Source organism: Aythya marila, assembly GCF_965140915.1.
Source record: "Aythya marila genome assembly, chromosome: Z".
NCBI lineage: Eukaryota > Metazoa > Chordata > Aves > Anseriformes > Anatidae > Aythya > Aythya marila.
This window is the reverse complement of record NC_139080.1, coordinates 9,055,346-9,069,054: the sequence shown is the minus strand read 5'-3', so window position 1 is coordinate 9,069,054 and position 13,709 is coordinate 9,055,346. Positions and strand designations below refer to the sequence as shown.

At 39.6% G+C, this 13,709-nt stretch overlaps 2 protein-coding genes across 3 annotated transcripts in view; one reads left to right on the top strand and one right to left on the bottom strand.

The window, feature by feature from the left end:
• The window catches only part of DNAI1 (dynein axonemal intermediate chain 1), a gene marked incomplete at its 5' end in the record, with an annotated part of 130,170 nt that extends 117,134 nt beyond the window's left edge, over positions 1 to 13,036 (bottom strand). Inside the window, 9 exons of the mRNA XM_082782808.1 lie at positions 191 to 325; positions 2,704 to 2,763; positions 4,571 to 4,729; positions 5,811 to 5,890; positions 6,620 to 6,743; positions 8,305 to 8,385; positions 9,321 to 9,419; positions 11,844 to 11,912; positions 13,028 to 13,036. Of these exons, the coding sequence (XP_082638934.1) occupies positions 191 to 325; positions 2,704 to 2,763; positions 4,571 to 4,729; positions 5,811 to 5,890; positions 6,620 to 6,743; positions 8,305 to 8,385; positions 9,321 to 9,419; positions 11,844 to 11,912; positions 13,028 to 13,036 (816 nt within the window). The remainder of the gene's footprint in view (positions 1 to 190; positions 326 to 2,703; positions 2,764 to 4,570; positions 4,730 to 5,810; positions 5,891 to 6,619; positions 6,744 to 8,304; positions 8,386 to 9,320; positions 9,420 to 11,843; positions 11,913 to 13,027) is intronic.
• The window catches only part of FAM219A (family with sequence similarity 219 member A), a 267,457-nt gene that overhangs the window by 145,646 nt on the left and 108,102 nt on the right, over positions 1 to 13,709 (top strand). The gene's annotated exons all lie outside the window — the stretch shown is intronic.

Below are 13,709 nucleotides of genomic sequence, written 5' to 3'. Positions count from 1 at the left end.
AAAATGGAACTCCCGTTTTGGAAATACAGTTCCTAGCAAAAAACAATATTTTCATTTCTTAAGTTTATTACTTGCCTACCGAGAGAACTTGCTACATAGCCAGCACGCGTTGCTGCATTTCACCTGACTTACATTATGGAAGCATCCACCACCACTCTCAGCAAACTTCTTCCAGTGCTGTGAAATATACCTGTGATTCCAGAGAAGTTAACTTTCTTCCCTTCTTCTTCTCTTCTTTCTTTGCTATCTGAGCTTTTGGTTTTTCCTTCTCTTTTGACTTTTCCATTTTCTGAAGCTCCTCCATATAGGCATCATAGATCTCCCACTGAGAGACAGACGAAGGCAGGATTTATCAGGATTTAGGTACATGCCAGAAAACAAACATCTAAATCATCACAAAAATATGATAGTCTTCACAATGGTAACATTGACAGAAGCTTATTATGCAAGAAATGAAGGATTGAAACCCTGGATATTTAGAGCTTGACAGGGCATGTCTTACTCTCTGAGAATGTGGTATTGCATTCCTAACAACCTCCTTTCCCTTGGGGGAGCTCTCTTGGTGCTTTGACTCCATATCCTTTTTTGTAGGACATTCTTTTTGGCTAATTTACAGTGTTTAATAGGAAACATGGATTAAACATCTGCTTTATGACATTTCTCATGTGGTGTTGGAAAATTAAATTGTAGCTGCTTAACACAATTTAAATCTTGGACTCTAACTCTGCAGCATATGATGAAATGGATACTGAGAGCAGTTTTACATTTTCTGCTATGCCACATGCCAGAAATGTCTCACTTGAGTAGATCCAAAAGTCATTTTTCCACTTGACAATTATTCATTAGTATTGGAGTACTAGTACTGTATCTGAAGCATTTATGTTACTTTCAGCAAAAAGAAAAGATGATCTAATTCTGACACATCAGCTTAGGAGAAGGAGTGTGATTCAAATACAAAAAAGAGAGTGGAACACTAGAATAAAGAAGGTAGTAGAAACATGTAGCACAAAAAAAAAAAAAAAAAAAGTGTCATAAATTTGCAGGCAGAAGTGAGAAGATGTTCCAAATATCAGAGAAAAGACAAAATGATGTGATGAAAAGAGTGAGAGAAGGAGCAGAACAGAAACCTTTGGAAGAGGAAATATGGACGTAAGATAAAACAATAAGGTAGAAGAGTTTAGGATAAAAGACCTTATGTTGAAGTATTTTTAATGTCCAAATTTTCAAGGGAATAAAACAAAAACAAGGAAAATATTTTTCTCTTAGTTTTCAAACATTTCAGCCAAAATTTCAGCAACAGCCTGGTTATCTTAATAGCTATATATTCTCCAACTCTAAGGTCACCTCACTGTCAAAAAAAAAAAAAAAAAAAAGGAAAGGAAAGGAAAGGAAACTCCAGCTGAAGGGATTGAAGATCTCAGACCAATTACTCTGTGATTTGAAGTTCAGAAATAAACTGGGTTCCAGTCTTCAGCTTGACAGAGACGCCTTCCCTTCCCCTCCTATCACTCGCCTACAATAGCATTTTAGTTGCTGTCATTGCTTAATTCTTTCTCCTGGGTGTTCCTGTCATACACTGATAACATTGTCTGAGACAAGATTTGTATCAGTGATAAACACAGATATACCTTGTAAGTATCTGTGAGAAGCAATCAGCAGAATTGGCTGTATTCCCTTGCCAAAGAAAGCTATAGCATGTTTCACACGTAAAATATCATGCACAATATTTTTTTCATACTTTTAATAGATGGAGAAAGTAATATAAAACAATTGTGGAACAGTTCTTCATCGTGAATAAACAGGCACTTTCCTACTACCTAAAACAGCCCCAAGTCTGTTTCAACAGGGTTCAAGTGTGGGCCTTCCATGTGTCTTATGCTATAGTTCTCATTGTGTCCAAATTCAGGCTTTAGAAACCTGTTGACTGCTTTCTCCTATAGCTAAGTTTAGATAAATAAATAAATAAATAAATAAATAAATAAATAAATAAATAAATAAATAAATCTGTGTATGTCAAATCTTCTCTTAGAAACTTTGTGAACCCCTGTAAACTCCCTGCTGCAGGAAATCTTCAGAGGTTTCTATTCCGTACGCACAGTGCTCAAAGTGGAGATTGCAACAGACATGTCATATATTTTTTCATTATTTTGTTCTTCCCCTTTGAGAGAGCCCATTGATCTGACCGGGTAGTGAATGATGGATCACAGCTCCTCCTAAATGACCAGCTTACCTCCCATGTATTGATGGAAATTCTTCAACAACAGTGCAGTCCCCAGTCTGAGAGCTATATCCCAGGAGGAGTCAGGGCCTGCAACATGCAGCTGCAGTTGTGTCCCTGTTCCTGCAGAGTTCAGCTGCATCCCAGTTCCTGCTTAGCCCACACCCATTTTCACAGTGTGGTTCCCTATTTCCATGCCTTTAAGACTCCTTAAAGCAAACTGTTCAGGGCAGCTGGTGATCAATCAAAAGCAGCTAAACAAAAACTTTTGACCTTAGAAATATAAACCATTAGCTAGTTCACCCATTAAGGCAGAAAACATGGCCATGTTAACTTGCTCTCAGATTTAAACTAGAGATCAAAGCCTCAGTATGGGAGTTCATCCAAGTACAAGGATGCAAAGATAACAGTTTAGTTTCTCCTTTCTCATGTCTCATTTTCCTATGTATGCTCTAAAGAAAGCTTATGCAGTCAAAAGGATATACCTGGTTAGCAGTGGCTGAAAAGTTTTTACAAGGTGTAGGTTCCGACTGACATGCTCTTTCCTAAATAAAAAAATAAAAATAAATAAATAAATGTAATTTTTGCACTGGGACTCTTTACAACAACACAGTCCAGCTGTGGAAACTGTCTTCTCATAGCAGATAGTTAGAATAATATTGATCTTGGATTAGTTCTGCATTCAAATAATTCCCAAAGCACTACAGAAACATTATTGGTTATCATGCAACTCCACACAGATTTTCTGTAGACCAAAAGAAAGTCCACAAGATGATCTTTATTCTTCAAAACCTTCTTAGAATATTTAATTTCAGTATTTTATTTCATAGGTGTTGAAATGGTTTGTTTCAGCTCTAACATTTGAAACATTGTGCTACTAGTTATGATATCCGATATCCTACCAAATTTGAATAGTTTTGACCTAAATATTAAAATCCCAGCTGGGTACAACAGTCAAAACAAAAGAGCTGAACAGAATAATAACCTATAAACAATTCATTTGATCTTACTGTAATAATATTTTCATCACCCTTACAACAAAATTTGAATGAACTTAATATATTTCTGTGATACTTTCATTTCATGGAACAGCATTTTCTTTCATAAAATTGTTGTGTCAGGACATTTTAAAGAAGCTGCCTGTAGCATTTCATTGACCTCTGAAATAAAGCAGTCTCAGAGGTGGAAACTGCACATCCTGTACACTGAACAACAGCACTTCGCAGATATTTAAGGGCTAGATTCTACTTTCAAAGCTCGCCAAATAAAATGAACGGGAAGTAAATATGCAGAGCTGAGGACAGAGAAATAACAAATCAACTAACAGATAACAAATAGAGAAATAACTAATTCTGTGGCCTCTGAACAGATTTTTGATAGATGCAGAAGACTGCTGGGACTTTGCAGCAAGTACCCCATTACTGTATGAATTCTCCTGAGATCTTCCATCTCTACTAGTGAGTAGAGTTGATATGCCTGTTAGGAGGTTAGATCTGTTTAAGGTCATCAAATGCAAAGGCCCACCACTTCAGGTTGCAAGAAGGCAGTCAGGCTCTCTGGAGAAGCTGTATATACTACGATTTCAGTGCAGCAAGGGAAACACATGATTTTTTTTCCTCTGAAATGTATCTCTGGCTCAGAAAGCTCCAGTCTGAGGTCTTGAATGGGGGCCATTCTCACTGGTATTGCTCAGTCAGGAAGCCCCATGAAGACATACTCACTGGGAATGGCTGTGGGCTCAGCAAAATGTTTAGGAAAATAACAAAAAGCCTTACGTCTGTACTGATCGGAAAGTATGTGCACATAGTGGGAGGGATCTGCCATGCTTACTTGCATCAGTTACTGTTGTACCTGTGCTTAGCACAAGCTTAAAAACTTTAATCCGTTTGATATAGGGGCAGTTATTGTCCTTGTTCCATGGACACAAATTGAAGTACAAGGCCATAAAAAGACTCTGTGGTAAAAGGAAACTGAATTAGTGGATTCCAAGCCCTCAGCTGCTACCCTAACCATTGCTCTCTAAATTTTATTTTTCAGATGAGAAAATAGACATTAAAAATGATATTTCCAGGTGGAGGTATAAGGATTTACAGTAGCACCAAAATGTTTGTAGGCTGTCCAAAAGTCCATGAGGCAAGAATTTTTCAATCAACATTTTTACTAACCTTAATGTTTTACCATAGTCAAACATTGTCTTACCACAGGTGGGAAAAAAAAAAAAAGTATTTTTTTTTCCCTCCTAGCAGTATTTACAAGGATATTGTGTACTATGACACACAAACACTGATGGTCCGTATGCCATCCCCAAGGAAAGATCCTCCTCTGTCACTGAAGGAAATTGTACTAATGTACCCTCAACGGGTTGTTGAGCGTCTTTGAAGCTCTCTCAATGAAGTTGAACTGGTTTGCAAGCTTCTGCTCCTTCACTTTTGGGGGAGGAGGCTCTTCTGCCTCTTCTGCTTCAGCTTCCTCTGCTGTTCCTGCCTCCTCTGCCTCTTCTTCTCCTTCAGCCTGAAAGAGAATAGAGTAGTAACTCCACCCTGAAAAGACCATACGTCTCCTTCCTTCTTCAGAAACACTTCTTCACAGACTACTGGAATTCTGCTGCCTATGAGAAAAGACTGTTATTGAAGATTCATGGGTCAGTAGTTGTTGTGGTTTAACCCAGATGGGAAATAGGCAAATAAGTGAGTAAGTCCAATCATGGCCAAGAGGACATGGTACTGGAGAAATATCCCATTGGGACAGGTAGGGTGACATTACAGGGAAAACGCTGTTTCAGCTAGATGGCAATGTTGGAACAAATTCAAATGGCTACAAGTTGACAATGGAAAAAAATTAAGATTGAAATGTTTGAGATGGAAATCAGGAAATATCTAGCTATCAGAGCAAGAAGATCCTGCAACAATATCTAGATGGGAAGATGGAAGACCAGTAACTGAAGTTACTTTAAAACTGAGCCTAATATAAATAGGATAACATAGCATAACTGCCTTTGATAAAAAATAACTGGACCAAAGGACCAGAAGACTGTATTAGAGTCCCATTACTCTGTGTTTTAATTTTCTTTCTGGATACTCAGCTTTATCTGAAGTTAGTCTGAACTTGATTACAGGGCCTGACACTCTGTGGGTAAGAAGAAACTTCTTAGAGCATACTCCTGTCCCAATCAGCCAACTGCCTTTAAGTCAGGCCACTATTTAATTCAGGTAGTTATGCCTGCTGCTTTCATTCCTTTACACTTTGTTCTTAAGCAGCTTACCTTTTAGAGAAGTTGGGATTTCACATGTTGTCCAGAAGGATTCCAGGTATCAACAAATTACACTCTATCTTGATATATCTGGATGAAGGCAGACCTAGTGTGTAGGTACCTGTCATCTCCTTGTACACCTTCTCTAAACTGAAGAAAGGCAGGAGTATCCCAGCTATTTAGTAGAAAGTGCAGGATATCTGCTACCGCAGAGACATCTCAGGAGATGTTTCAAGAATAAATCACAGAAAAATCTCAGCAAACCCATTTTACAATAAAGCGAGTTTCAAATCTAATATTAAAAATTAAGTGGACAGCTCTCAGATGACTTTGGAGTATTACCTGAGTATCTTCTGTGCCTTCTTCATCTTTAATCTCTGTCTCTTCAGATATTACTGCAGAAGACGCAAGAGAAGGTTTTTCTGATGACAAAAGGGATAAGTGAATAAACCCAGGATAAAAGGACATATTATCCCATATTCTGCAGACTCTTCTATCTTTTGAAGTGTTAATTTACAGATGCATCCTTTTCTACTGCTCTCTCATGAGACAACACAGTAACCAATTCCCAGTTTGCAGGCTGATTGTTTGCTCAAAGCCACAGAAAGAGACAATGTTATTATTAGAATTAGACAGTAATAATTCTCACTGAACTAAATCAAAAATCTGATCTCCACTCAAATCAAACTTCTGAAATCCACTTCTTGTGGACTTCTTGTATACTTGACATGGGTCAAGTATATGACAGTTTCCCGAATGCTCACCGTGCTTTAAGATTTTAAGACTTTAAACCATGGCTGAAACTTTCAAAGCTGGCTAAGAAGTTTAGATGTGTTATGTCCAGCTAATTATAGTGGTAGTGGAAGATGATTAGAGACACTAAATAGCTTTGAACTTTTCAGTGGGTGGTGTTAGCATTCACCTAGCTCCGGAAGCATGCATTGTTTTCTATACTGTGCAAACATCTGTCTGATTGTTTGTTTTTTGTTGTTGTTGTTTGTTTTCTTTCTGTTTTTGTTTCTTTAGAAAGATGCAAGTCAAAACAGGAGCTGTTGAATTCAATGGTCATGAAGTATGATCATTCCCTTATGCTTAATAAGTGGTACCAGTGCCTAGCTGAAAATGATGGTGGTTTCAGATAATAAACCAACCTGATACAGCAGATTTCACACTCTGTCGTCTGCCTTCATCTGAATCTTTGAGTATCAGGTTTCCGTTCAAGGAGAAGTGGATGGCTGTTTGATCTACATAGCCTATTGGCTTGTATGCTCGTTCCTACAAAAAGGAAAAAAACAACACAACCAGCATGGAGAAATGTATTTTTTAAACCAAACATACTGTGTAGCCTACATTGCTAAAGCACTCCATAGTGATAAATATATGTTCACTGTTAACATTTCTATGTTGAATTCCTTCCAGCAGTTATTTATAGTTCAGGACACTGAAAGCCACAAATTAAAAATATGAGGAAAAGAATCAAGAAAAAGAAATCTCTACTTTTCCACCACTATCACAGTAAGGAAGTTTAAATATAGTTCTAGTACATCTCTGCTGCGTAGCACTCCCTAAGAGACGCCAGTGTCCTGTTGTGCTGAGATCCCTGAATGAGTTGTCGTACCTATACAAGAGCAGCACCATACAGAGAGCAGCTCTGATCTGGAGACAGTGCACGCACTTAGTACTGTGCCCAGGCTTATAAGCACTGCACTAATTCAGCTATCTGAAGCCAGCTTTATTGGCACCTGCTTGTAGATCACTGTACAGTGCAGTCATACTCTCAGGCCTAAACTATATATTAAGACTATGAGCTACACCTAAAAGCAGTCAGAAGCCACTGCAGACTGCAGATGTTTCAATAGTTTCTTTGTAAAAATATGACTGCTTCCTGTACGAATAACAACACAGCAGTGAGCCCACTTCGTTCACCATGGAGGATAAGATAGAGATCATGCATCACCACATAGAACAATTTCAAGTAGAAGAGAAAAAGAAGAGAAAAAAAAGTGACCTTATTTGCTTCCATAAGACTGATTTTATTTCTCTGGTGAACTAACATAAGTGTTGGTCAAACTAGTTTCAGAAGTATAGAGATGAGACAGGCTAAGGACAATATCAACCGGTTGTCTATTCCCTGACTAAGACTGGGGATAATCCAATGCCAGAGCTGAAGGAGCTGTCCCCGCGTACTCTCATTTCTGCCTCAACCCTTCCAAGGAAGGGGTGGGAGGCAGAGTCATCCTTCCTCTCTGGCCCTGCAGCAGCCTATGCTGCCAGCTGTACATACTAGCTGGAGAATGCTGTTCTAGGGTAATGCAGCATATGCTCTACACACGGAAATGTGAAGGTGTGACTCTTGGATGTTTCCTGGCAGTCTTTGATGCACCCTCCCCTGTTCACTCCTACTCATCACGAAATAAAGCTCTTATCACTGATTTCACAAAGCACATTTCTGAGCTCTCCTATAATGCATACAAGGCATCTTGATGAGAGGATACTGAAGCCTAACTGTCTCACAGACTGAATAAAGCACTGTGTTTTGTCTTCTAACCACCACTGAATGGAAAAAATATTGCCTTAGATTAGCTGCACCAATTATGTTCACTGCCAGAACTTGCCGACTTACTGTTATCTCCTGCTTCTGAATATATATGTCAATTCTTTTATGCTATTACCCTCTGCAAAATCCCTTTAGGAACCATTGGCAGTAAATATGTAACAAGATGAAGCCACATTAAAAAGAAATTTACCTGGTTATAAACAAAAAGACAACAGAAGAATAGCTAATGGGAAAAAAAAAAAAAACTCATCTTGGTTTTACAGGTCATGACACACTTACTTTAAAGCTGTATCGGACAATATTCTGGGGAGCATGAGGATTATTAGCTGTCAGAACACGTGTAAATTCCTCTTTTAATTCCTTTGGAAGAGAAAGAAAATAGTATCGTAAATAATATTCCACTGTTAATGCAACACAGGACATTAAAAAATCACCATCTCCTTTATACTTAGTTTGCTGCAAATACCTCACTTGCAGATCGTGCCCTGATTATACCAGTGGTGGGAGCCAAGGTATCTCGAAGGGAAATCAAGAACTGTCACCTTGCTTCCTATTGTAGTACTTTAGTGGGGTTTCTGGTCATGTTAATTTTTATCTAAGCTGTGGTAGCACTTGAAAAAGGCTAGTTGCATTTTATATGGCTAAAAAGCACTGTCTAAAGTCTAAAACACTATCAAAGTCTATCTTGAAGCACACACATTCCAAAAATACAGTAAACACTCAGCTCAGTAGCATTACTTGCAGGATTGACTTACTAAACAAAAAACAGTGCTGGTGTCAACTGCTTTCACTGCTTGAGGAGGGGGAATAATGTATACCTTCACTTAGAGTTCTATTCGGAGGACATGCATCAACACTAGAGCTTTATACAGCAGTGAGAAGAGAGACAACTGCAGTCAGAAGAGTGACCAGCTGCAATCCCAGTAAACCCAGATGAGAAGAAATGGGCTTAAACTACAGGACCTCTCTCTGTCCTGTGTATCAGACTGCCTCTGGCCTCTGAAAAGCTCAGGGCTGGCTCTGAAGTCCTCCTTATTTGAGAGAAGCCCTGGCCCCATTCCGCTCTCAGATCAGTTCCATACAAAGATACTTTGCCTTAAGTCCAGAGCTGTGTTTCAAAGCACATTTTCCCTGCTTTCATGCTGAAAGCTATTTTAGTTCATGCAGATAATGTACATAAGCACTAGAGTCTGACTCCTGAAGAAGTTCCTCCAAAACAAATGAGTAAGAGGTAGGCTTCGGTTTATGGAGTTTTGCAGACATCTCATGACAACTACAGGCACTGTTTTACTCACAGCTTCAGTCAACTCCAGTTGATCTGGGGGTTTGACCAGAGTCTTTACGGCTGTCCACTCATCTACACCCTCTCCCACATCAGTGGACGCATCTTCATCCTAGCACAGGAAAAGCAAGGCAATTAGCACACTGAGACAGTGATTGTTTTGCTCATTCCCATAGCAGCACTTCTCCATGCATGGTGTGAGGAAGACCACCATTTTCCTGTCCACCCATCCATAGACCAGACCAGATAACCCCAAATGGCAGGCCCAGATTTGCAAATAGTTGAAAGGCTACAGCTGGCAACAGCAGTTCAGTCACTGGGTTGGTGGAGATGCTCTCTGTAGATAACTCCTGGCACATAACAAAACTGGAGTAACTCCTGTAACAAAACTCAGAAAACTCCACTTGAATTTCAGATTAAAAGTTGACAATTCTGTTTCTCTTGACCATATCATATCTCAAACGAGCCTTGCTTTAAAACTACTTGAAGACACAATTCAAGGACTTGCAATTACTTCTGAAGTGTTATTATATAAACTACTGTTCTGGTTTCAGTTAGGACAGAGTTAATTTTCCTCCTAGTAGCTGTTAGGGTGCTATGTTTTGGATTAGGATGAGAGGAGTGCTGATAACATGTTGATGTTTTAATTGTTGCAGAGCAGTGCTTACACCAAGCCAAGGACGTTTCAGCTTCTCACTCTGTCCTGCCAGCGGACAGGCTGGGGGTGCAGCAGGAGCTGGGAGGGGACAGACCCAGGACAGGTGACCCAAACTGGCCAAAGGGGTATTCCACGCCATCTGGGGTCATGCTGAACAATATATAGGGGTGGCTAGCCAGGGTGGGGGGGGCCAGCTGCTCGGGGATATGCTGGGCATTGGTCAGTGGGTGGTGAGCAATTGCATCGTGCATCACTTGTTTGTACACATTAGTAGTAGTAGTACTATTATCATTGTTATTATTGTTATTATTTTTCTGTTTAAATAAACTGTCTTTATATCAACTCACAGGCTTCACTTTCCCATTTCTCTCCCCCATCCCAGAGAGGGAGAGGGGAGGGTGAGCGAACGGCTGTGTGGTGCTTAGCTGCCGGCCGGTTAAACCACAACAAACATAACAGAAATTATTTCAAGATAGAAAGCTGCAGGGATGTGACTTCTGGAGGAATGTTAACTGTTTTCTTGCGAAGGCCAGGGGGTCTGCAGTCCTGCAACAGTGAGAGCTGCTCTCCTGGGGCTGGGCTTGGGTTGATGTCATGATATGATATCATTAATAGGAAAGGGATCACTGCAGGGATGAATTTCAATTACTTGTCATTACAGATAAACTGCTAGAACACGAAGTTGCTGATTAAAGTGTTTAGCTGCTGAGGGCAAAATTTCTCCCTCAGTTTGAAATGAGTAATGGGTTGATTTAAAATAAATCAATCACTCTTTTAAATACAGGTCTCTCAGGTCTATTAAACTTTATGGCCTTATGGAGCTGCAGATGAGTCTGGGGTGTAAGTGAAGGCTGCTTGCAGGACCCAGCAAAGCTCTGATATCTGCAGAGCACCACAAAGGTGAAAAGCACAATGATGTGTAAAAACATGCAGAGGCTAAAAGTAACAGAGAATTTTGCATATGCCAGACAGCCAGGGAAATTCATAGGCTGCAACCTTTTTTCCCCCAAGAGGAAAGGGAGCCGGAATGAGACAAGCTGGAAGGAAGGTCAAGCTCTCAGATTCTCACAAGACTATGACGGCAGAACAGTTGTTTGTGATTTAGTGCTATCCACATGAACACCTGCTTGTAGGACATTTATCATACAAAATTCAATGCCAGTTAGCTCAGTGCTGTTTTCTCCAGTGAAGCGGATAAAAATAGCATTAGGGTGGATTTTTTTGTTGTTGCTTTTTTGTTTGAAAGTAAATACCTTTCCCTTTTTAGAGAGTAAAAAGAAGAAAAAAATTACAAGACTGTGATTTGTCCCAAGAAGGTGAAAAGCTGTTTATCACAAGGTCTGTTTAAAAGCACGCAAAATGTCCTTCCTCCACCCATACTAATGGAGCTAAACCCACCTCAGCTCACCCTGAGGTAGATTAAGTCAGGGTGCTCTTCTAAGCACTTATTTGCCTACCAGTGAAAGAAATACCGTGAGTTTACCAGTCAGAAAGTTAACGTTATTTTCTCTAATGCTTGTACTTCTATGTTAACTAAATGAATCTGGGGTACGTTTTGCATTTTCTAACCAGAGCAGGCAGTTTTCTCACAGTCTGTGTCAGCTTATATTTTGGAATTTACATCACATACATTTTTTCTGTCTTTTCATTTTGCAGTTTACCTAAATTGTGCCTTTGTTTTAGCTTCCATTTTTATTCTAACTTGGTAGTGTAATTCCCTTCACAACAGCATATTCCAGAGCAACCCCTTATTGTTAAATCAACTGAAATGTTACCAAATTCATAAAACATGCCATTGTTCCAAGAGAGTCTAGTTTGCATCTCATAGACAAAGAAGGAGAAAGCATTTTTTCAAAACACTTGTATTTGCGGTCTTACCCGTTTTTTACATATAGGTTTAGCAGGCCTCGGTGGTGCTGCCTTTCCTCCTGAAGGTCCACTTTGGCTCTGAAGCAAGAACATAAGCAACATAAACCTTTAAAACACCTTGTTCCCTAATTTAACCAAAGCAGAATATAACTTTAATGTGATTGATAATGTTTGCTGTAATGGTATGTAACAAAAGTCAAATATACCAGTATTTTTTCTATACATCATCTGAATTAAAGGTAACCATGGACATAATATAATAGTTTAACAGCATGAAGTTACTCCACTCTTATTTCTGCTTATTTGTGATACAGCCACATGTCCACACCCTAGGTTCTAGCGCCTTACTCAAACATATCAGAGAGACTGTTCTTGCCCCACATGTTTGCAATGTCACAGTGAGGCCAAAGAGAGTATATCAACACCTACAACAAGACGAGTACAGAAAAAACATGGAAACCATTGATAAACAGCTGGAAGCCAACCACTGCCAACCTCCCTCAGTGCATCCCAGCAAAGAAATATTTTAAAATAGACTTTAAGGAAAACAATAAAATAGTTGTTTGCAGGGAGCCTTATAGCATAATTCTAGAGGAGGTTGCCCAGAAATTGAGGAATCACAGAAGGGCACCACTAACAATGATTTGCGAAGACTTCACAGAAAGTGGGAGAGGAAACGAAGAAGATCCTTTCAAGAAGATGCTAAGGGGCAGATAAGAGGAAGAACCCAGAAAGCAGAGAATGAAGCTACCACATTTCAAGAGAAGAACTGACAAACAAAGGAGAAGACATTAGAGACCTTGCCAAGAATGGATGGACCCCAGATAACACCGGATGGGATGGGTGGGAAAAGCAGAGCTGCTACTTGGAAAAGGCATTTGACTGTGAGGCAGAAAAGAAGGACATTCTAGAAGAGAAGAGGAAATGAAAACAAAGGGGTGGGGGTAAGATCCCGTGTTTATGATTTTCTTTAGAAGGACATAAGAGTGTCTTTTAGCTCAGATCAAAGGTCCACCTAGCCAAGTATTTCTCTCCTTCAGTATTCAAAAGCAGGTATCTACGGAGCTTTCTTCAGGATGATGTTTCAGCCTTCAACAGGGAATTCTTAAACCAGAAATGCTCTCCTTTTCAATTCATCCCAGTGGACTTTTTCCTCCCCAAACTTCCTCGGGCATTTTGGAATCTATACTCACTTTTAGCATGTGCAATTCCCACAGGACTCCCACAGTACAACTACACACTACTGCAAAGAACCACTGCTTATGGTTTAAGCCTGCCGCTTGCTGTTTTCATCTCATTTCCCATTTTTTTCTACTGGAAAGTGTAGCTTTATCCCATTAGCTTTTGTTCATCCCCTCTTCTACATTTCTCAATACCTTAAGGAGCATGAGTCAGGAGATAAGCCCTTAAGGATTTAAGGACAGATGAGTCCTTAGCGTGCACAGATACCTAGACTCCTCTCACAATTTTCTTTCATTGTAAAAAATAAATATCCACATTTCCCCTCCGTTTCCTATGTATTAAACAATTAAGCATCCATAATGACTTTCACACAGCACCCCCAAGCCTTCTTGCAAAAGCCCCATTACTTGTTAAGACACGGCAACAAGAACACAGAAGGAAAATGAGAACAAAGCGGAGCGGAGAAGACAGACGCAGGCTTTCAGTGTTGTTTCCCATTGTACAAGCTGTAAGGTGGCTATTACTAACAGGGTGTCAGGGGTTTTATTCCAGCAAATGTGCACTAAAAGCAATGAAAAATTAGTGGATTGATACATTTCTATGCCTAGAAAAAGTGCCTTGCTTTGAAATACAAATTGCTGTGACTGAAATGGACATAATAGAGACTTAGGGCACTTCCTTTAAAATCCCACA